The 25,258-nt window shown below is 35.8% G+C and overlaps 1 protein-coding gene across 2 annotated transcripts in view; it reads right to left on the reverse strand.

Moving 5' to 3' along the window:
* Positions 1-2,352: 2,352 nt before the first annotated feature.
* RASEF (RAS and EF-hand domain containing) overlaps positions 2,353-25,258 on the reverse strand; it is a 32,479-nt gene continuing 9,573 nt past the window's right edge. The window contains exons 2-17 of one of the 2 annotated variants that reach the window (XM_086770752.1): positions 21,334-21,480; positions 20,443-20,533; positions 17,697-17,792; positions 16,534-16,611; positions 15,959-16,074; positions 15,226-15,294; positions 13,818-13,902; positions 12,311-12,402; positions 10,455-10,689; positions 9,266-9,403; positions 9,024-9,171; positions 8,004-8,085; positions 6,596-6,710; positions 5,623-5,742; positions 4,546-4,622; positions 2,353-3,101 (exon numbers count right to left, since the gene is read on the reverse strand). In XM_086770752.1, the coding sequence (XP_086626878.1) occupies positions 2,993-3,101; positions 4,546-4,622; positions 5,623-5,742; positions 6,596-6,710; positions 8,004-8,085; positions 9,024-9,171; positions 9,266-9,403; positions 10,455-10,689; positions 12,311-12,402; positions 13,818-13,902; positions 15,226-15,294; positions 15,959-16,074; positions 16,534-16,611; positions 17,697-17,792; positions 20,443-20,533; positions 21,334-21,480 (1,798 nt within the window). In that variant the 3' untranslated portion in view covers positions 2,353-2,992. Of the gene's footprint in view, positions 3,102-4,545; positions 4,623-5,622; positions 5,743-6,595; positions 6,711-8,003; positions 8,086-9,023; positions 9,193-9,265; positions 9,404-10,454; positions 10,690-12,310; positions 12,403-13,817; positions 13,903-15,225; positions 15,295-15,958; positions 16,075-16,533; positions 16,612-17,696; positions 17,793-20,442; positions 20,534-21,333; positions 21,481-25,258 lie in introns of both variants that reach the window. The other variant, XM_086770751.1, reaches the window with a different exon arrangement.

The following is a 25,258-nucleotide window of genomic DNA, read 5'->3' on the forward strand; positions in this document are numbered from 1 at the left end:
ATAAATGAAAAAGAGCATCCAAAATATCAAGTGCCCAGTCCTGCAGAGAGAAAAAGAAAATGGGTGTGAAGGCACGTCCCTGAACTCACATCCTTCAACCAAGCTCTCTACAGGCACGGACATTCACATGGCACTCACTCTCTGTATGATAAGAATCTTAGATACGAAAGTAATTACTGCACATGCACGCATGCTGCTAACTCTGGGATGCGGAACCCACGTTTGCAAGAGCTATCTCACAATGATATACTCGTGAAGAGAAGGCCACGGGGGATCTAATAGCCTACAGATACTGAAAGGGGAGTTACCAAGATCACAGACAAACTCTTCTTGGTAGCAGGAGACGATAGAAGGAGGGGGCATGGCTACAAATTTGTAGCCTCTTGCAAAACTGAGGTTGGACACAGAGAAAAATTTTTATTCAGAAGGGGAATGCAAGCATGGGAACAGGTTGCCCAGCATGGTGGTGGTATATCTGTCTTTGGGGATTTTCACAACGTGGCTAGACAAACCCACAGCTAACCTGATCTCGGGCAGGCAAGAGTCCATCTCTGCTTGGGTGCTTGGGAGGTTAGAGAAAACCACTTCCAAAAATCCTTCCTGCAAACAATTTTATGTGATTCTTTGTATCCAGCCAAAATGTTTTGCTCATGCAGGCTGTCAACAAGGTTCATGCAAACATATTTCACCTCATTTACTGCAGGCCAAGACCACAGAGAGCTGGTCAAACACTGTGGTTCAGGAGACACACATACAGCACTGAGCCTCAGTCTAAGCCCTACAAGTTAACAGAAGTTAGTAACACTGAAGAAGCAGTATTTTGGAATGTAAGTAACAATTTATAATTATGACCTTCCCATCCTGAGAAAATGCAAATGCATACATGTGTAAGCTTACACTTCAGAAATAAAGTGCTGGATCATCTCCCTCTTTCCTCCCTACTGCTCCATGAAGAACTATCTGCAAATAAAACCCACATTAAGGGTACTTCCATTTCACTCCTTCAGAGAGAGAGGTTTTTACACACAAAGAACACAGAAGAGGCCCTCATCAATGAGCTCAGTTAAGCGTGGTTTTCTCTCCAGAGAAGCTAATTATGGCTGTAATTTTCTTGTTTAAATAATACAGGGTTAATAGCAAACAACACATATGTCCCCAGGCATATTCCTAGCACACCTTCATCTCCTTCCCTCTCTGCCACCTGCTCCAGATGAGTCTCAGCACTACAGCAAGACCTCTGCTACTGCTGGCTGGGAAAATGCTACAACCCTAAAGGCTCCCATGTGGAATAAGGTAGTGTGTGAAGATTCCCTTCGTCCTTCCAAAAGAACACTATGTTTTCTCTTCTAGGGCTGAAGTACAATATAGTGAAATAAAATGTCTTATTCCTTCTGCCATTAGATTTCTATGTCTTCTTGAGAACAAGCTTTCAGAGAGTTGATAATTAGCTGCTCTGATCTAGAAGTTTGAAAGGATGTCTAAAAACATTGCTCTTCCTACTTTAAAACTGTAAATTTTTAAAATTATGAACCATCCTGTTCCTGAGAACTCCATGTTTTATAAAACTGGTAACACAGCACAAGCTATACAGTGTTCGAACATAGTGCTGATAAAATGCAGAAACAGCTGCTAGTCATATGAGTTTCCAGTCAGTCCATAAAACTTTATCCAAGGTTGATTTACTGAGCTGGGAGATGTTTTATTAACATACACAGAAAAGACTCAAATTGTTTGCTGGTTCTGAAGGGACTCTACCCCATTCCCATCAAAACTAGTGAAAGCTGAGAAGAACTGGATCATAATTGTTAATTGTAGAAATATCTACAATTTTTAGTACACTCTAGGACCCTGGGGACTACTGTAAGAAATTATAACCCAGGTTTTTAGAGATGCTGACACCTAAAGCTACCACTCACTGGTGAGTTTCTCAGAATTTTCCTAAAATCAGGCAAAGGAATTCTCATTAAGCTAAGTGGTTACTGTTCATTTCAGGGACTTCTTTAATGAACATTATATAGATGCTTGCGCATGTGCAGTAATTCTTTCACTTGCAGGTTTAAAACTTTAAAAATGTATAAAGAATATCCATTAAAACCAGACCTCTGTACTATTACAATCCCTCAATTAGTATCTGAATGGAAGACATTTGAAAAACAAGGGAAAAATTACAACCCATATATCTCCTTAATAACAATCTAGTCTAAACAAACAGGCAGGTATTGCATCATTAATTCATCTCAGTAATCCTACATATCACAGGTATTATAGTCTCTCAGGAATTTTGAACAGTAATGTCCCATGCAAGTGTTCCTTTCACTTCTGAGCTGTGCAGGATCAGATATAAAGTCTACTTCTCAGTTCTGAATCAAACCCCAACTCCCAAAATTACATAAATTCTAACTCATCAACTTCTGCAAAATTAGACCAGAACCCCACACACCTGCCACTGTCTTCTCCTGACATAGACCATTCTGCTTCATGCCCTGAACTTACGGTTTGTCTGGATCTAGCTAATTTTTTAATGGTTTGGGGTTTTCTTGGGAAGCATTTCATCAACATATAACTTAAGGCCGTCTAAAAACTAGATAACCAGATATAAAGAGATTGAATTAATTGAAGCTGTAATTTTTTCTTTTCCTATGAGTGTTATATGATATTATCATGTTCTGTATGTAAGAAATATTGAGCCCACAAAGAAATAAGCAGGTAAAACAGATAAAACACATTACAATATTGTATACAGTGACCACTGTAACATTGATTCTGAGCTCACTTCATTGACTTATATTATTTAAGAAAGGTGAAACCAGAGACGATAGGGCAACGAAAATGCCTAAGTATGAACGAGTAGAAAGTAGAGTCTGGATTTTTAACATGACGTACAATTTCTAAATATAGAAATGTGTAAATTGACAATAAAAATAATACATTCTTGAACTCCTCTTTTTTTTTTTTTAAATATACAAGTTAGGTCAGGAAAAGTATCTGTCACTTAAACATTGCAACAGTTTTTTGTGAGTGCTGATTTTTTGATAGGTGTCCCTGCCAGGCTGGTTACTGACTTCCTATCATCTTGACTATCACTTCGTTTTCGCACTTCGCTGTTAAAAAAAAAAAAAAAAAAAAAATGCACTCAATTAATATATTTCTATTCATGTTCACTCTTCCATTTTTCCCAGTATTTCTTACAGAGCTCACCATCATCTATTGCATAGTTAAAAATATGGTTTTCAGTGCACAGAATCAACAAGTCTCTTAAGTTTCCACTCTGTGAATCATATCAATATTTCTATACAAATCATAGCTAGAGAAAGAAATAAAAAAATTTATGATATGTAGTAACTCCACAATGTTTTGTTTTCCCTTTCCTTTTGATGATTTTTCTTTAATTTGCTTCCTTCAGTATGTTATAATGGAAACAGAATGTTCATACCTGAAAGTATAAAACTAATAAACTGCAATTTCATGTACAAATTTACCCTCAGAGGGAAAACACACATTGTTGCATTTGTTATTATAAATGCAGACCTAAAAGCTGTGCATGTATGAGTGGTTATTGATCTGTATTCTTACTCTGGGCCCCACAGAATGTCAAAAGCCAGCTCTAAAATTTCTTGCTTTTATATATCTAAAAAATAATTTAAGTCCTCCTAATATTAGTAGAATGCATTTTCTGGAAGTATGGGTGTTCTTGGAAGTCCTGTGTGAAGAAGCAAGGATCCTCTCTAGAGAGCCAGTATTTTGTACACAAGCCACGTTAATCAGTACTACTTTAACAGTGAATAATAAAATAATGACCAAATGTCAATAAGTTTGCTTACTGCATTAGGCTGCTGCAAAAATCACATTAATATGGTTTGTAATTCTGGCCTTGAGCTCCATGTATGAAACCGAAAAATCAGACACCGAGGATTCATTACATACTGCCAGCTCTTCAAAACTGTACTGTAACCAAAGATGGTTTGGAAAGGTAATAGAAGTGTAATGTTTGGCTCACACATTATCACAGAAATATCAGGTTCATAAATGGATATAATCAAAATTTCCACCTTTTAAATAATTTAGAGAAAGGGACATCAAAGAAAGTATGTGGGATGAGAATGGTTAGAAATCAAACTGAATATGTATTAATATATGTGAAAGAATTAAAAAATAATTATACATAGAATTATATGCATTTGAAGTGAATTTAAGAAAGAACTAAGAAAGTAAATCCATGCACCATTAAAAATGTAATTCATTCACCAAACAGGTTTTAAAATTGTGAGCTCTATAACTGAACTCCAATTTAAATATTAATTATTGAGACAGCTTTGTAACATTTGCAAGCAAAAATGTTACTTGATTAAATTGAGAATGAATCCTATGTTGCATTTATCTATAAAGACTGGACATGGTATTCTTTTATAAATTTTGTTTGTTGAATTTGATGTTGGTAAAATTTTAAATGTGTATCTGTGTCTTTGTATATATTTCACATACAATGTCCTTTTTATAAAATATACTCAGATGTATTTATTCGAAAATAAAAACATGTCTCCTTACCGAGCAAGATGAAGAACTGCTTCTACAATATTAGATCCATCTTTAGCACTTGTTTCACAGAACAGTGCATTGTAATTCTGTAAGTACAAACAAAAAGTTAAGCCAACTAATCTGAAGAGGTTCCCATCTTAATATGTATATTCAATTACAAATGGTTTCCTCAAGAACACAAAGAAAGATGACACATGTTTAAATGAACAGGATTTATTCTAGTTCTCTTCAATCTGCAATATATTCACTTGTGAATATATTCACTGTGAAAAAAAAAAACAGTAATTACTTTTTAATTGTATCTTTTTTATATTCTGAGTTAACAAACTGAATAAAAAACACATCGTAGGCTTAATGTCCAAACTCAATATTTGTGTCCACAAGACTGCAAAATAGGAAGAGAATTGCTAGGACAGGTTACTGAATCCAGCTTGTTAGCTACTCACAAATTATAGCATCTGGTATTCTAACTTAACCAGAAATATCATTCCAAAAGTAACAGACATGGTATCTGCCCCAGGATAATCAATCAATTGCACAGGCACCCAGACTCAAGACTCTAAAGATTCTACATTTTTTTTCTGCATCCCTTATCCCCCATATAAATACATGCAAAAAACTTGTCCACGCTTCTCTTTATAGCAGAGAGTTCCTTTTTTCTTTTTCCAGACATTGCAGGAATACAAGATAGTCTCCTGAAGATGAAAATATTCTACTCAAAAGCTGGACAGACACAAGCCAGATGAAAAGCCTCATACACTCACTAGTGTGCTTCATATTTGCCCTGGCGATTTCTCTTTGGCAGCAGAAAATCTCAGTCTCCTGATCTATCCACTTTTTCACCATAAAGACTGAGAAGAATATCCCAGATAATAATGAAGCTCAGCTCAGTGGATACTGAGATGTGACTCAGCCCAGCAAACACCATCAAAATAGGATAGTTTTCATGAAAACTATCCATGAATCCTAATTACTACATTTGAACAAATGTCCAGAAAATTACTTCTGTTTACTAGTTTCCCACACGGTTTTCAGATTAAAGTTCTTAAGACCATTTTATACTAAAGAGGTAGACTTGGACCTTACCATAGCCAGCTTTTCTCCATAGTTTATAGGTACACATTTTTGCCCTTGTTCTGTAACAGCTTGACGGAGATCTGCTTTGTTTCCCACCATCATAATTGGAATATTCTCATGAGTTGCATCCTATAAAGAAGACTTTATTTCCTTATTGCTAGAACACTTGGGATACAAAAAAGTAACTAGCATCATCATGTCATACCGATTTCCTTCCCACAAAAGTCCTGCACATCATCACAAAAAAAAATTACAAATTACAAAGGCTATACTGAGAAATTTTCACGAGGTAGTTGATATTTAAGTTGCCAACCTAAACATCAGCCTGCAAAGATGTGCTTCCATGCCCACAAGCCCTGTTTCCCAACAAGAAGTTTCAGATGTTAAGTTAAGCTAATGTAAATGGCTGCTGAATCTAAATGCTATATGACAAAGTTACTATGGGAAAAGTGACCAACTCCTTTGCTCTGATTAAAAGAAATGGATTTTAGAAGATTAACTAAAGAGTTTGGTTATCACCTTCCCTCCTATAAAACACCCCTAGTACGAGAGAAAAAAAACTCTTTTCATTAAATGCAAATTTGTATTCAAATGAACAAACAACATGTAATAGTAGAAATACTGAAAATTTCACTTAACTGTAGCTAATTTACAGAATCTAACATTGGTTTAAAATGCAGAGACTCCAAGGAATACTCAAGCCATCCACAAGACGGTATCTGAAATGCATTCTCACGTTCATTTCACAAGGAAGTGAATGGGAGGAGTGTGATTACATGATACCTTTCTTACATAAAAAGATGTATCAGTTTTAACACTAATTGAATATGTCAAGATATATTTAGGACTTCCATGTAGCTTTACTTCTATGACAGACTGCAGTCTAGCTAACTCAAATATACAGATATTCAAATTTTATAAATAATAAAGTTAACAAGCAGTGGAACATGGTTTGTAAGTTGTATATACTGAAAGTTCTTACCTCAATCATATCCACCCATTCTCTCACATTAAGAAAGCTTTTTTCACACGTTACATCATATAGCAGTAAGACACCATCTGCTCTTCTGAAATATGATTTAGCAATACTTCGAAATCTTTCAGAAAAAAAAAAGATTTGCATAAGGCCACATTATCAAAAAAGAATTGAATTTAACAGCATTAAGAACACAGCATTACTTTATCGCACTACTGAGGAAGATTCTCTCCACATTACAGGATGAGTTTTGTCATAGCTTCTTTCATAAGCAGTTCTTGAAAACTGCTGATGCAGGTCTACAAATGCTCCATAAGGATCCACAGGATTCTGTCCTAAACAGTAATCAACACTTCTTTTTTTTTTTTTATCAAAACAATCTATAGCATATCTATTATAAATAATCTGCTTTGCATTGGACTTTTCATTAGGTGGCAAGGCTTTTTCACTTACCAATAACTTTATAAATTGAGTGGGTTACTCTGTTACATTTGAAAAAGTATGAAACCAAAAGGAACTAATTCATCAGTTACAGTCATCTTTGTCTCTAACATAACACAATCTACTTAACAACCAAGTACAGTAACTAGGTATTTACATTATATATTAAAATATTCTTAAAAAATTTATTACGTGGGAGGAGAATGATTAGGCCTCTGACTACGTACTTCACTCAATCACTCATTCAGCCAAAGGTAAACACGTACAGCTAAATACAAATCTCAGTCAATGAACAGATTAAACTGACCTCTAAGGTGTTAGACTAACCTCTTAATAAGCCCCAAAAGCTGCCAGTAAAGAAATAATGGCTCTCAAGTAAGGATGTCATAAGATTTTGAGGAAACTACACAATAATTTGAAGAAACTTAGATATACATTCATGAATCTGTACAATTTTGACAGAAGTCTTTTTAAAGTCTTTGGGAAGAAGTTTTAATCCACTAAATACAATGCAAATCAGGATCGGGAATTTCAAGGAAAGAAGAGCAGAGGAGGGTGAAGGGAACGGAATCTCTAAGATAAAGCCTGTTCAGAAATACATGTCTGTAAGGACAAAGAAAGCAAAAGACTAAAAATGGAGGAAACAGTTTATACCTGTTCCATCTTTTTGTATTGCAAGAGAGAGACTTAAGGTTTTAATAAATTAATGCTGTGGTGAACTTCAACTATATCTCTCTGCAGACAGAAAAGATTACCTCAGGCATCACCAACCAAAAAAAAACATTCCACTTGTCTTGGGGTCTCAGCAAAGCAAAATCACATCTGCCTACAGACACTGACAATAGGCCATACTGATTTACTTACTATCAGGCCATATAATATTTAGTGGAATTTTTTTCACCTAGATGTAAAAAAGTAAATGTCTTCTAGAAACAAGACAACTGAAAGTACATAAGTGCAGAGAATCACTAACCTCTCCTGCCCAGCTGTATCCCACAGTTGTAGCACTGTAGGTTCTCCATCAACAATTAGTCTTTTCATTTGAAAATCCACACCTGAAAAGAATAATGTGCACAAAACAGCAATAAACTTAAAAAAAACCACAGAAAATGAAAAGTTATGTGCCATATAAGTTATTTCAAAATTCACCTGTTAATAGATTACAAGATTTCAGTCATTCACATAGCCTTGAACTGCAATAATCCCCTGAACATATTTGATTTGTCTTTAGAAAAACATTTAAAGAAATATGTTATTCGCACATTTTCCCAGAAGCGTTGACACAAATTTGGCACAATGACTAGCAAACAAGATCATCCCTCTCTGCATTATTTTGCCAAACAGTTTTAAGGAAGAGAAAATGTTTTATAAAACAGACTTTTTTTCAAATGCCAAGGAGGAAAAAGATAAATTAGAACAAAAATCCTGACTCAGAGCAAGTAAAACAAATATATAACTATGATTTGTTTGGAACACAAAAATTTAGTCTTTGGAATCAGTAAGACAAGTTTGTTAGCTGACAGCTGTAATGGTATACACAACAAGCTAGTCAGAAGTCCCTCCAGCTGCATTTAAACCAAAGCTTCAACAACACTTTGAAGAAGTGGAGACAAAAAAAACAACAGGAAAGACATCAAAGGAAATACTAACAAAGGAGGAAAGATATGAGAAAACAAGAAAGCAAGGAAAAATATTAAAAGGATGGTACAAACATTCCAAGTTCATTATACTGAAACTCCTGGTGCTTTGTGTTGTTCAGGAACAGGCTTTGTGCTTTGCAAAGAGAAACTAGACTAGAGCACTACCCTATTATCCACTCCAAACAGCAGTTCGGCACTCCTAAGCCTTAGTACCCAGATCCCACAGCCTAAGAAACCGTGTATGTGTATTAAGGAAACCCTGGCAAGGATTCACAGAGGCTAATCTTTTCACCCACTTCTGCAGAACAACAATGAAATTCAGTTTAGTATTTTAAGAAGAACAACAACTATACCCAGGGTTGCACTCGTATTGCCTCGAAATTCATTCTTGCAAAGTCTTGTAAGGAAACTGGATTTTCCCACTGCTGCATCTCCAGCAAGAACAATCTTGTAAGCCTTCTCTGAACGGGGGTATTTCAGAGTACATTCAGTTGCATCTGACTGAAAATAAAAAGAACCTCTCTATTTCAACTCATATAAAAAATATTCTCTATATCAAACACTTTGGTTTTTTGTCCCCTAAAGAACTAGTTACCTGAGGAGTGAGAGCAGATATGTATTTCCTTGTTGAAGCAATTGAGCTGCTTCGACTTACTGGCTGGGAGGGCTTCCAGTCTAACACTGTACTGCTACTATCAGGACTGTATGCTTCTTCATCCCTGATCTCTGGAACCTGAAAGTACAAGCTAGTGTGTTAGCTCCAGTGAGAAAAGTATGCTTTTTTTGGAAAGGCAGAGCTAAGAATGATAAAAATATTGGTTTAATGGTTTGGATTAAACAGAAATAAAAGACTAAATAGAGCTCGGCAATTCTAGTCAAAATACTGTGATTATTCTGTTCTTATTCACATTTCTTGTTTACTATAGCCTATATTTGGTCCTTAAAGATGTTCTGTATTTGGCATATATGCTTTCAGTACAGTTTTCAGATACAGCAAATTATTTTAAGTATTTTTATTCCATATGGAAATTAAACAAGTACTTTATTTAAAAGCTTATTTTACAAAAACCGAGAATTTCCCTACAAGACTTTACTCTCTATGCTATTACTACTCAAGCGAAATTAAATACAGCACAGCTGTAATTAGAACTGTTTATAGCATTTTCAGAGACTAAATGTGTCTATCAAATGCACAGTAAAGGATCTGCTCTAAAAAAAACCCACGTGTTCTGCGGTGCTTGGTACTAGTCTTGCTATGTAGTCATCAGTAAAGCTCTCCATTTTACTAACAATAAAATGGACACAATAATACCTTCCTATATTTCTAAATTCTCTGAGACTTACACAGTAAGTCAGTGTATGCACTGACAGTATTCTTGTTCTCATATATGTGATTTTTTCATTCACTGCCACAGCACAGTAGGAGAAAGTGAACGGAAACCTATTTAACTTCTATAGTTACTGCTTTTTAATCATCAGAAAATGGGCTCCTGGCTGCATGCTGTTTAACAACCTTCAAAAACCCCAACTACTTCAAAAAGTAACGTATTACCTCAAAAGTCTATCCAAATGTCACAACAAACATTTTACCTTAAAGAGAAGTAACTATTTAAGCATTCTCCAAAAAATTGTCAGTAATCTTATTTAAATGCACGTAATCCAAATTCTTAGTTTTAAGTGGCCTATGGGCAAAAATCCAATCCATTTAAAAAAAAAAAAACAGGAAAATAATTTTGTCTCAAACCAAAGGTCTTTCTCAGAGAAGGAGTAAGTCTGGCACTTACATCTGTATCAGAAGCATCACCACCAAAGCTTTCTTGCATACACTGTGACCTCTGAAAAACCCTTTGATACTTGTATTCCACTTCTGAATCATACTCATTTGAATCTCTCAGGGTAGACAAACCACTGTCAAAACAGCTCTCAGGTAAGCTGTCAACTTCACAGTTTACCCTTTGCATAGGATCACAAAGGGCTAAAGAATCATAATCTTCATCCACACAAGAATAATGAGATGACCTAATAATAAAATATTGGAAGGGGGAAAAAAAAAATTAGTCCACAACTGTTTTTCCTTAAAACATGTGAGCTATTTTGCAGAAGTCAATACTTATAAATGCTACGTATACAGTTTAAGATACATGTCAATGCCTATTTTGCCTTTCTAAATAACTTCTTTTTTAATCATATCTCTTAAAATGCTCAGATTAAATTATAAAATCTATGTTATTGATTATGACTTCTCGAGTCTCAGTAAGAATGCCTATTTATTCATAGACAGAAAAAATAATTGTTTAAAAAACAAACATTCAGAAAATGATGTATTATGAAGATATCAAAGACAGAAAATGATAGCTGATGGTTTAGCTAATTTTGACCTTGAAATACTGTATTTAATTTAAATTAATGCATTTGCCCACAGAGGCACACAGGCCAGTAAGTTACAGCTATAACCACATGGCAGGTACTAATAAATATTCACAGAGAAGCAAAGAACATCACTAAGCCTCCAGAGAGGTTTTAGTTATCCCTTCAGAAAATTACTCTATGTAATATGCACCTTAGTAATGGATGCCTCTCAAAATTTTCAGAGGGTCCAACAGAAGGGAATTGGTTTTTTCTGCATTTAGCAGGAAGAATCAGTTTGTGACAAGCAAAGCTTTCTAGCCAGCAAACATCTCACACAGAGACAGTAGAATAAGAGTAACACTATTGAATGAATTGAGATATTATTAGTGTGAAGCAGAAGCCAACTTAATCCCCACCAAAGATATTAATCTCTCTGGTAAGATGTAAAACACAGATCACTAAGAACTCTAATAGAAATCTCTCTAAAGTACCACTGAAAGAAAAATAAGACAAAACAATTATCAATTGAGTAAGGACACACATTTCTGCTGGCAGTTCTTGCTGTTAAAAAAAAAAAAAAAAAAAACAAAAGATGTGAAAACATAGCATGATCTACAGCACTTGAGGTTGGATCCAATGCCCAGTGACTTCAGCGGGAGTCTCTGCCATGATCTGAGGAAGCTCTGATCAATGACCTGCATCCAGTGAGCAGAAAAATCCAAGTAGCTCTGACCATTTGATATTTGCATTTAGATAAATTACTGTTCTCTGTGACTCTTACACCATTAATACCCAAGTGCATTCACTACTCTTACATGTCAGTGTGAGACAAGGATGTTTACTCTTTTGAAGAATTAGCCCCCCATACCTTTGTAATAATTATTCCATGGCAACACCAGACATACAGGCTAAAGATATGACCAAAAATGTTTTATTTCCAAAGTACTGAGTAAGCTACATAACAGAGGTTCTCGCTAGATTTTTGTAGTTTCTTTGAGACAAGGAGGGGAGATTGAGAATCAAACTAGAATCAAAACAGTCTAAGACCAAACAAGAGTCTGCCTGAACAATCCCTAAGTTCATGATTTAAAGTGAGAAGAGTTTTCCTGAGCTTCCTGAAGTCATTGAAAAGGTTCCTATTGACCTCCATAAACTCTGGATCATATGCTATAGTCACACATTCCTTCTGAATCAGACAGAACTACTCTCTCTGTTATTCGACAATATTTGCTCTTCTAAGAAGAGTAATACCTTAGTCTTTTTAAACTTAATAAAAGTAAACCTAGCTTACCTATCACACCGTGGGTTTAGAGGAGACTGTCCACCATTAAATTTAGGACTGCTTCTAGACATGGTACTTCCTGGTGAGGTGTTCGCTAACCGCTGTGACAGATACATAACAAATGTATGGTAAGTCTGATGAACAGAGTGTAAGCATCTAGATTTGGCATGAAAAAAGTGTGCATCATCAAAATTACTACTGTGTATTTTCATGTATATTCAACTACTTATTTTTAATTAAACTTCATGCTTCCTGTAGGACTGGATGTAAAAAAGGACCACTACATGTAGCATTTAGGGTCCACTGTTGCTTTAATACTGAACTTGCTAGCCACATTCAATGACAAAAGACAATGGAAATTCTGAGAGGATTATTTCATTGACTACACCAGAAGACTTTGAAATGCTAAACTTTGAAAAGTAATATTTAGAAAAATTGCATGTTGATTATTAGAGTGAAAAGGGAAATGTCACTGGCTGAGCTAGTTTCAGAAGAGACACCTCCTGATTCTTGAGTGAGAGAATACAGAGGAGAAATCTCAACTGATAGCATGTGACAGAGTATTTATTTCATATGTTCTGCTGTCCCTCTACACATGTATTCACTGGAAGTAGTCTCCTCTGTCTTCTCTGTAACCTACCTCCCTTGCTTAGGTTTCAGGGCATTGCAGAAGGAAATGGTATCTCTTGTTGTATCTGCAGTGAATCTCTGATAGCCAGTATCAGCACAAGGCACTCACATTCATTGCTATGGTATGCTGGAAACAGGCAATGATCCCTATTTTCCTCCTTCCTGGCCAGTATTGTCTCTGTGAGCCCACTATTCTGGCCCCATCCTTCTAAAACAGTTAGTTGCTTTCCTGATGATCTAAGGGCTTGCCCAATCATTAGTTTTAAGAGTTTAACGGGTTTCCCAATATTGCAAAATAGCGGAGAGTAGATTTTTTTTTTAACTTTCAAGCCTTTCTTTCTCTGGTTTGGAGGATGCCAGATTACATCTGTTACAACAGATCCTCATATAGTTGTGATAGCCCAAAAGGGTCTGACTGAGTATCCTATTATCAGCAGTTCCTGCTGTTCGTTTTCCCAGTGACTTGCCAGGACAAAAGTTCAAATTAGGTTAAGACCTTGCTGCTGAAAGAAAGCAGTTTTCTGAAAAAGTGTGTTTTCAGTGGTAAAGCACTCCCACATAGACAATACAAACATACTCACTTCACTGCAAGAAAAACTGCAGATTTATCCACCTTGTCAGATACATTTGGCCATAGCATATTAAAAAAATCTCTTCTTTCTAAAGCACTGCAAAAAGTAGTTGTGCTCTAATGGAACTCCATTATTTCATAAAACACAAGTGCAATCTAAGAAAATTCAACTATAATCTCAGAGTATAATCTCAGAGTGAGTTCACCAAATAAAACTCATTTTTATGAGTACCTACTAAAGTACAAACAAATTTGCATCTGGCATGTTAATTCTTAAACCTTCTAGTACAACATAACAAAATCAAAAATACATACCAATGATCTGTTGTATTTGCTGAAACTGTTTTCAAGTGCACTCCTTAAACCATCATTGCTGTCATGTAGCTTTCTATTAGCTGATCTAACAAAGAAACATAGTTTAACTTGCAGGAGTAAAGAAAACATTAAAAATTATGTAACTGATCACAAAGAAGAACTGAAATAATAAATATGAAAAAAAAACTTTTATTTTTCTTTAGATGAACACTAAAGAGTGATGTGAAACTAGAAATGTGTTGTCATACACTCAAATAAATGGTTGTACATGAAAAAAGCACTGTAAATTTTAGCCTCCAGCAGCAGTCTAAACAACTCCATTTTACTTCTGTGGCATGGTCTGTGGTCAGCTGAGGGGAAAAGAGACCCTGTAAGAGTGACTACAAAAATACAAGCTACGGGGCAGTAAACCTGTAGAGTCATTTCTGGAATACAAAGTGACTACCCTTTACCTACTGCTGAGATGACTCTAGGGACAGATGTGATTCAGCTGCTTGAAAGAAAGAATATCTTTATGATAAAGAAATTAACTAAAGATACAAAAAAACCTATTCATTGTGATCCTCCTTGAAAGCAAAAATCTGTGTGTCCTTTGGATAATACTGCACACACTCAGTACTTTCCAGGTAATAAGACAGGGAGTTACTGGAGAAGCGAAGTCAATTAAAAAAAAAGAGTCAAGAATATTTTTTATAATAGCAGGGATAGACCCAAATCTCGTTCACCTTATCATAAAGAAATTAAAGTTAATGAGGCTAAGGGAAAAAAAAAAAAAGAACAGTTAGTGCCTCAGTAGTCACACATTACCAAACACCAAATTCAAGAAGTTGCCATATCTGCTGGAGAAATATTTAATACTTTCAGGCCGCGTAAGTCAGCAGAAAGATCTGCCTAAAACTAAATAAGCATATCATGACCACAAAACAAGCACTAAGGAAAAAACAGAGATAGCTTTAGAAGGCATAAACAGCATGGATAGGCTGCCAAAAACGTTATGTAGAGAAATCACCTAGCGCACAGTTACATTAAGCTAAAAGTAAGAATCAGGAAAGCAACTAACACCATTCTAAAGGGATCCAGCCTTCTGAAATTGAAGTTTCGAAGAAACGGCATCTGATATGACTTTTTTATTTTGGAAAAATGAGGAGATCAAAGAAAAACATCAGTGAGAAATACAAATCTTACATACCACAGCAATAACTGTTATCACATGTACACAGGAACACAAACTTCCAATGAAATTATAAAGATTAGCACAGTATCCTCTATAAGAACTGAGGCCACTTCAGTATTTTTACTTCATTTTTTTTCCCAAATCTCATCCCAGTCTTTTGGATATAAAAACATTTACACTCAAACATGCTGCGACAAAGTTTGTCAATAAAAACCTGAATTACTAAGAACTTACTGAAGTATTTCAATTTGTCTTTCCAGATTATCTCTGTCTTCAGTATACTCTCGGATCATCTCTAGGTCTCTGCAAAAAACATTTATAAGACGTGATTATATAGTGAAGAAAAGATACAATTTCAAAATACATTCACATTTCTGCTGTAATATGTTAAAAGTAGTTTTCTGCACTTCATAACTTCAATGATGTCTGCCATTGTATCTCAGAGACTGTGAACAGATCAACAAAATAACCATATGGACTGCCTCCTTTCCTCTTGAAATATTATTTATGTTACCTGAAGATAATTACATAATGAAACTGTCATTTACGCTTTTTTTAAATGAATATCTAGAAGCAGCTTTCATTTACTTTAGAAAAAAACTGGTTGAGACTAATACGGGAGGCTTCCAAAACTATTTTCCCTAATATTCATACAGATACTCATCTAAGTGAAAGTCATGGAGGGAAAAACTGCCTGATAACTTTTATTCCTAACTGAAATCCCAGTAATATCAATGGGCTTCCTTGCAAGATTCTGAGCATTCACCTCTTTTATCAGTTTTCTGAAAGAGCAAGTTCTGGATATGATGTGAAGAGCAGTCACAGCATGCTTTGCATGGTGTCAAATGTGTACCTGTCACTTATGGTAAATTTAGAAAATAACAGTTACTAGCTGCATACACAATAACTACATCAGACAACAGAATTTACAGCTTGGTGAAAATATTATCATGTAGAAGTACCTTACCTCTCAGTGTTCAAAGTCTGATCTGCATACTCGCTTTTCAAGCTATCTAATTCACTCTGTAGAAAAGCTATATTTGTCTGCGCTTCTAAAAGATCTTTCTTAAGTTTCTGATTTTCCTTTAAAAAAGGAAGATATTAGATGTTAGCTGTCATAGTCGCTTGCATAAAACATTGACATATTGTAATGGCAAAATAAAAAACATAAAAATTAAATTAAAAATGAAACACCAGAAAATATGACCATAGAGGGAGAGAGAAAATGAAAAAACTCCAAATCAACAGCAAAGTCAGTGAATTAGCAGGCAAGAACCACTGAAATTTTATTTTTCCATTTCAGTTAGACAAAAAGAGGACTACATTATCTCAAGCCATTTCTAAAAGTTATACCCAGAATGTGTATGCATTTAAACAGAACATGTTTTTTTCCAAGTTAAAGATGCTCATACACTTATCAACACTTTAAAAGTTTATTTCTTAGCTTATTAGTACTAAACGTTAAAAAAACCCAAACAATCTGTATAGCAACAAGTATAAAACTGAGGATAAATTAATACATTAATGATAAAAATCTCTTACCAGCAACATATCATGTATTCTTTTTTTCAATTCAACCACGTCTTCCCTGTGATTTACGTTTTTGGATTGCTCTTCCAGCTTGGAGGATAAAATACGCACAATTAATCTATGTTATTGATTGTTCTGATTCAAAGTACATTAAAAGTAATGGAAATCATATTAAATAGCCCCTAAAACATATTACAGCTATTGAAGTTTTTAAAATCCATAGTTTTCCCAAATGCATGAGTAGGTAGTGTTACTCCAAAAATTTCTGGGTTTCTATATGTTTTTTTAAAATAAATACTTAAAAAAACGTTAAATGAACATGTTGCGCTCTGCAGGTATTGAATATGCATACATAACTAGTGACAGAGAAGCCAGGTGTTGAGAAGACATATACACGTGTATCCCCACTAATGTTAAAAAAAATTACATACTACCTCATCTGTCTAATATTTGTACTACAAACTCACATGTTTTCTGTGAGGAATTTCCATTTTTCTATCAGTGCTCTTTTAAGTGCAATTCAATACGAAGAAACAAAAATATATCCTCATTCGTCACTATAATTCTGGTAAAACTTACAGCAAAAACTAATGACAAAATTCAGCCCAAACTACAAAATAACCCAAACTAATATTCATATCTGAGATTCCAATTTATCTTACGCTTAAGTATCAAACGAAAAGATCAGGTTGGAGTTAGGTTCAGACTGGTAGTAACTAGTTTCACTAGTAATTTCAGTTTAAAATTGCAGTTTAAACCCACTTCTACCATTAACACTTGAGAGAAAGGCACTACCAGATAGGAGGCACTATATTACTGTACTATATTTGGGTTGGCAATTTCATTTAAATCTATGAGTTACAAATACTTACGAGATTATATAACTACAGTGCTAACAACTTGCTGGAATTAGAAAATTATTCGGCAACAGAATCTGTCTAACAGTTGGACCCTTTCCTAAGTATTTCAGGAAATTATACAGAATGAATAGCACAGGATAGAACACAGCATAGAATGACAACACGACCTAAAAAATTATTTGCAGTTGCCATTTACTAATACACTTTAAATTAAAAGTCTACAGTTGTAATTAGCTATCATGAGGAAGGCACTTCATAAGGTCAGCACTTCTTAAAACACTTCAAAAACTCTCGCCATGACTTCAACACACTTACCTTTTTAAGTTTTTTTATTGTCACCTGAAGATCTCCAACTTCAGTATCATACTGGCGCTTCAGCTCATTTAGTGCTTCTTCAGCTTTTCGCTTCTCCTGCAACATTTTTTCTCATTAAAAGTTGAAACAGGTTTCAAATATTTCTTACAAATGCATTCATCAGTTTGGAAGCCACACACTTTTCCCTTAGACTAACGTGTGTAATTTTGTCTTTTGATTACATCAACCTGCGCCTTCTTTAAGATCCAAGGATGCTGACTCTATAATTGCAATTCACTTATAAAATATTCATAGAAATAAAATGGTAAGGTGGAAGCAAAGATACGGGTCAATTTAGTGTTTGTTATTCATGTCATAGCTCCTATGTGTAACGTTCTTGTTGTGTTAAAAAATAAACTGAAAGAGAAGTGTTCAAATTTTATTTGTACAGAAATTTGAAGTGCATATTCGATATATAGATGTATATACACACACCCGCACACAAATCAGGGCATTACATCCTTTTTTTCAAACCAGCCTTCTATGGCTCGGTCATACAATACGCTATTAACAACATTACTCTGCCACTGTCAATTACTTATTTATTTCTGGTTTTCTTTTAAATTATTTTGCTTGCAATTATAGAAATATTACTGCCTCCTGTTAGTAAAAGGTATGCTGATGACAGCATATTTAGTTTCATATGGTACTCAGTCTGAATATCAAACCAAGTACAGTATTCTGAGATTTGTTTTAATCAAACCAGAGATATTTTGAAAGGAAGTTACGCCAAGCACAATTAGAAGAATGGCACGTTCCACGTGCTATAAATGAGGATGTGTTTAACACAGCCCAGTCACTCCTCAGGGACTTCAGTGCACTCTTTCACAACACAAGAAACCAGAATGCAGCAGTCATACCTGCTGCCAATGAGACAGGTTGAGTTTTCACATGAAAAAGACAGATATGGACTTTGCTCAGAATTCTTGGCTTTCCTGTAGGTCACGCTGACATTAGTGTTGTTAAAATGGTAATCCGCATGTTAAAACGATAATCAAAGTAACCAGCTTAAACTGCATTCTCTTACTGTTGGCACCTATATAGGACTCCTAAGTATCGGCTGGTAACTATTTGCTTCCCTTGAAGAAACAAAACACAGGAGAGGCTCAGCCACGCAGACATAGGTGTCATGGTGGTGAGATCACTCTGACAAACAAAAAAATGCCTTGAGCACAGGCATTAAGATTAATGTCTTAGTACAATCCCACAAGGCAAATATCTTACATTTACTCTCAGGGCGTTTTAGTAGGTGGAGTATGCCGAGCTACAAGCTCAAGGGAAAACTTAGGAGTGAAAATTAAAAGAGCACCCTGAGAAACAAAGTACAGCCCATTGTTCACATCTATAGCTAGGTGTGAATAGTGAAATCGCAATTCATGCAACTCGGTGACAATTTGAGGACTTTTTAAGATGAGAAACACAGATAGCAGATGTGTTTTTACATAGTAGTAAATAATAATAATAATGTAATTAATTAATAGCAGATGTGTTTTTACATAATGCTAGTACACAACTGTGTATGTTCTCAGAGTGAGCAAATACGCACATGTCAGTCAACTTTTTACAGTAGTGAAAAAGCATCTTCAGGGCTTTTTTCAGTTATTCATCACAGTTTCCAGAACAGAAATTTCCCAGAGCAAATGTATTTGTTTTCTAAACATAAATGCTTAATCTCTCTGGAAATGGAAAGTTTATCTCTGCCAAGAGTTGCATCATCATTAGTTAAACATATTGTGATATGCCTTTTTTGCTAGGGTGATATCTTTAACATTTTTACGTCATTATATTTTGTTTCTAGGAAAACAACTGACTTCTGCGGGTTGGCAAGAGTGTTTCCTCTTGTATAGAAAAAGATGCTGTTTGAAGCAAATGAGAACATAGTTTACCTTCACAGATCAATTACCATGAGCTATTTAAAAATCAGCAAATTGGTAGACTTTGTTGCTTCTGATTCTGCAAATGCTTTGGTCAAAGAATCTATACCAAATATACAGATGTTCAGTGTATCATGTGTCTTACAAAGCAATAATTATGCCCATAGTATACCTTTCAATGAATGCATTTCTTATGTCCACATTAGAACACTTTCACAAATTGTTATGCACATTATAAAGTTACTTTTATTTTCTGTGAATTTAGTAACAGTTCAACACGAAGCAAAAAACATAGGTAGAGTGGTTTTACTGTATTGCCTTCTGGGAGCTCCAGGCCCTCACACACTTTGATGACAATTACCCTATCTTATGCCTATAACTCTCTAAAATATAGTTGCAGGATGAGAATGGGGGAAAGAAAGATCATCGCTCCCAGCAGATATACAAATTAGGAACAAATGATCTAAGCATTACTTTCTAGAGAAATTAATCTACTAGGAGAACTAGATTCCCTTCTTTTATGGTGAAAGGTCATTTTCTCCAATCTGTTTCCAAAAGTGGTCTCAGAAATAAATTCCCCTGGGCCAGCATATTTTCACAAAAAAGAAAGAGTTCTTTTTTTTCCTAGTTTATTATATTTGAGTAGCCATTCCTCTTTGGGAAAGCATTAAAAGAACAGATTTTTAATCTCACGGATAGCTTCTTTTCATCCAGGCCCTGCCTTTGGTGGCTCTGAGTTAGCCCATCATGATCAAAAACACACTTGGACATCAATCCCACTTAAGATCACTGAGAGCTTGGTAATTACGAATTCCGTAAAATAAAATACTCACTTCCTTTTTAACTTTATGCTCTGCAGCCTGTATCCGTTGTTCCATCTCTTCCTCCAGCTCACTGAGCTGAACTGCCGCTTTATCCTGAGCTCTAAAATTTAAAAGTAAATACTCTGTTAGGAGTTGCCCTCTGGCTTGACAGAAAAGTTGTGTGAAACACATCTGCCTGCCTCAGCTGAAACAAATTAGTCAGACAGGCATGGAAACAGTTTAACATCACCCAGACCTTGAAATTGTTCTGGTTGGGAATCAAAATCACAAATCAATTTGAAGACACAGGCAAATTAGATTGTAAATAATAGATGACAGCTGATGATTAGAATGAAATACATCACATCTGCATTTTGAAATTTAAGTTACAGAGATAAAAGGCTCCTCTGGTTATCTTATGAGGAGACTTCAAAAGTACTACTACAGCAACTTGCATTGCCCACACACACAAGATCTCTATCCTGAGCTAATCTGTTTGCTTTTGGCAGCAATGATGTGAGATTGCAAATGCTGAGTAGTTAAAATAGGTAAATACAGCCCTTGAAGCTGAAGGAGCAAAAATATGGTTTCTAAAATGAAAATATAATGGGCCTGTATGCTAAAACTCAAAGTTACAGCCAAGGAAGAGCAGTCAAAATGTTTTAAGACATTAAAGATAATAATAGAGCTTGCAAAACTCTGGTCCAGGACTTAGCCAAAACAGGAACACAATAATTTGCAAGCTGCTATATGTGCTTATGCACATCTATGTGTATATAAACTAACCTTTGAACTCAGTTTATGGAAACACTCCGCACGACGTATTTGGACTGGACATTATGAACTCCCAGCATAATCCAACAAAGTCTGATAGAAACAAAAGTAACTTCATAACTGAACTAGAAACACAACTCACTATACCTTTTAACCGCAATCGCCAAGGTTTCCATCTCTGTGCTTTGAAGTTTGATCTCTCGGATGAAGTTCTTTATGACATGTTCATATGGCTGGATTAATCTTGGTTCCACTATGTGTATGTTCTGATACAGAACACTGACTTGCTCTTGTCTGAAAAAGAGAGATACCATTTTAACACAATTACGTGGAACAATGTTATACAACAGATTTGAAAAATGTATTACAAAAGAATATATCCCTTTCTTTTTGCATATTTTTAAAATTTAGCAACTGAAATACAGACTTTGAACACTCAGCATAATATGTCTGAATTCTTCTAAATTGTGTTTACCCTTCCAGCTTCTTTACTTTAACATAGTTACTGTAGAAAAAGCTTCTTAGCTTAAGTAAATTTTTTGTATTTCTATTCATAGTGTTTTGAAGAGCACGCCACTAAATGTATATCAAGTTTGTTGGTGTCTCTAATGTTAATCATAATCCATGAAGAAACGCTACATGAGAAATAAAAATTGTACGCATGCCAACAACCAAAGTTAAAATGGATATTTAAAGCAGGCAGAGGGAGGTGATCATACCACCCTCAAGGAAAAAAAAGTGCCATGTTCCCTCAGCTGTTAGACTTACAGCATTTACATTTCTCGTATCACTGCATGGTGGGGGCAAGCTGTAGGGGAAATGAGAATACAGCTCTCTGGTTTAAACTAAATAATTCTGGTCTTGAATGACTGCACTCCTCATAAAGCTAGCCTTGTTTTATACCCCAAAAAATTCATTGTTGTAAGAAGTTAATTCTGTATATGATTTCCATGTGAAAGATAACAGATATATCTTCTACATAAGAACAAAAAAAGTTTCTGTAGGTCCCTCTGTTATTAAAAGCCCTCCTGAAATTTATACTGCTTGTTAAAAACTGCTCCAATGCAAGAATAGTATATTCTGATTTCCATTTTATTTGGACTCATTTACATAGGTTGCATACACTTTTAACTGTGTGTTAGTTTCATTTAGTAGGGGGGGCTATGGTGCCAGCTTCTTCAAGAAGTCCACTTTGTCCAGTGGACTCGTCTGGGCTTAGGGCAGACCCATTGCTGGCCAAGGCCGAGCCAATTGGTAGCAGAATGTTCCCTGATGATGCCTCTGCAATAATGTATTTAAGAAGGGGAAAACAGGAAAAAAAAACTAAGAAGAAGATGTGAAGAAGCTGAAGCAGGGCAGAGAGGGGGCGGTGCGAGTCTTGTGGGCCTTGCAGGCCTCACCCTCTGGCCTCCCGCCAGGCAGCCAACTGGGCCCAACTCGGTCCAGCCTGGCTGCAAGAAGTGGAGAGGAGATGAGATGTGAAGAGAACCTGAGAGCCTGCCTGTTGTGAAGAATTTCTGGTGAGAGGAAAACCTGCAGACACCAAGGTCAGTGAAGAAGCAGGGGGAGGAGTAATGCGGCTCTTGGCCAAGATTCCCCTGCAGCCCATGGTGCAGCCCATGGTGGAGCAGGTTGTCCCCCTGCAGCCCATAGAGAGCAATGGAGGGGCAGAGATCCACCTGCAGCCCATGGAGGACTCCACACCGGGGCAGGCGGATTCCTGAAGGAGGCTGTGGCCTGTGGAGGGCCCATTCTGGGGCAGCTGTTCTGGAAGGACTGCGCCCCATGAAGAGATGACCCATGCCAGAGCAGTTTCACAAAGGACTGTGGCCCGTGGGAGGGACCCCACGATGGAGCAAAGGAAGAGTGTGAGGAGTTCTTCCCCCAACGAAGCAGCGGCGTAAAATGATGATGATGTGTGATGAATTGACCGTAACCCCCTCTTCTCCCCTGTGCCGCTCGTGGGGGGAAGGTGGTAGAGATAATGTTAAGCCCGGGAAGAGGGAGGGGTGGATGGAGGTTATCTTGTTCTCTGTCTCATTATCCTGCTTTGGTTTTACTAATAAACCAAAAGTTTTCCCCAAGTTGAGTCTGTTTTTCCTGTAACAGTAATTTCAAGGATTTTCTCCCTGTCCTTATCTCAAATCTCAAGCCTTTTTTTCTTATATTATCAGTTCCCATTCCCTCAGAGGGTGGGGGGAGTGAGAGAGAGACTGCTTAGTCTGGTCCCAAATGGGGCTAAACTATGACAAATTGTTAAAGTGAAGAATCTTGACAAGATACAAAAAACAAAGACTAGCATAAGCACCAAAACATTATTACACAGGTTACTGCATAAGAAGCACTGATTTCTGATCATACCACTAGTAACGCCATGTAACCCTTTGTGTTACATGGCAGCTAAATTCCAATATCTGGATTACTATAAGGTAATATACAAGAGAAATTCTATAACAGAATTTAGCAGCCAAGGAAAATTGAAGCTGATTGCCACATAGACTATATGCCAGAACATGAACAAGTATTCAAGGACTTAAAAATTAAACAAGAAAAAAAGGAAAAGGAAACAAAAGGTCTAGAAAGGTGGAAGAAGTAGGCTAGTAATGAGGAAATACAGCATATCAGTGGCAGAAATGCAAACAAAAATAATGTTTTGCAAGTTCCAGTCTAACACCATACCTAACATATCATAAATACATAACCTTCTCTTGTTGTTAAAGGAAAGCTTAAACTCTAATTTAATTATTTTCCCCATTAGCTATTTTTTGATCTTGTATGAAGGCAGTGCTATTTAATACCTTCATCACATACATGATATCAACAATTAGTGTATATTCTCTGCATTTTTTCACACTTGAAGCAATTCCACAGCTTAGATTACCAACACTTCTATGTGATTTCCCCACTGAAGGTACAACTTACTTTGTTACAACAGTGCCATAATTGTTACTACAGCTCAAGTTCCCATTTTAAACAACTGAATTATTTCAGGGCACCATAAAATCTGTTTCCAGATGAAATGCTGACATTCATTTCAATATACAGAAACATAAGAGCAGCACATCAGATTTACTGATGCCAGGGGCATTTCTGTGTACACACGTTTCTGTATTGCAAAGGGTTTCTTTTACAAAGGCTAATGGATTAGCTGTATTCAGTATTTCCAGAAGTTAAGTTAAACTTAATGTAGTGCTCTGAATATCTTCCAATGTACGCACACTATTTCTTTTTCAAAATATATTTTTAAAAGAGGTTAAAGTTTACAAGTTTCACAAATAGTCACAGTAACACACAGATTTATCTGATCATCAGATGCTACAAACTACATATAAATAACATATCATTAAAGAACTCCCCAAATGTGTTTACTTAATTAATAATTTGCATTTTAAAAACTGTTAAGAACATTTTTGTTAGCAACAACATTGCATTAAAACAACACTGACATTTTCAGCACCATCAGAAGTATTAAATCTAGGAAAAGCAAAAAAAAAATTAGGTTGTAGATTTTAAATCTGCTCTGTTTTCACTCTGTACTATTACAACGTACAGACAAATGTGAGATTTCTGTGCTAAAGGGTTTACTGCACAACAGTTTCAGAACAGTTCTGATGATAGCGTGTATCATAAAATGTCTGAGGTTTGCGTTCAAAAGACCTCAATTAAATTTCAAGTGTAAAGCTGATTTCCAGCATTTAGATACTGATTTCCAAGTAAAGGTAGATAGACAAACAGTAAGTGCAATGTCTCAAGGTGTTACCATTTACAGAATTCCTACCACACTTCCAGCAACCTTGGGTAAGCTCAAAGCTGGAGCCTGGCTGTACTTGAAACATTACAAAATGTAGCCTCTCCAGTCTCTCCATTTGAAATTCCATTTATTTTTGATAATTGGACTGCAAGTTGGTAATAATGTATGCCGCATTTCATAAATTCCTAGCACTACAGCAGTTGTCCTTCAGAGATGGAAATTGCTTACCAAAACATCCAATAAACTCTTGCAGACAAAACATCCAATAAACTCCTTTAGATAAAGCAGACATTGTGCATATCCAGAATTAGCTGCTGAAGA

Source organism: Chlamydotis macqueenii, chromosome Z (genome assembly GCF_036417535.1).
Source record: "Chlamydotis macqueenii isolate bChlMac1 chromosome Z, bChlMac1.mat, whole genome shotgun sequence".
NCBI lineage: Eukaryota > Metazoa > Chordata > Aves > Otidiformes > Otididae > Chlamydotis > Chlamydotis macqueenii.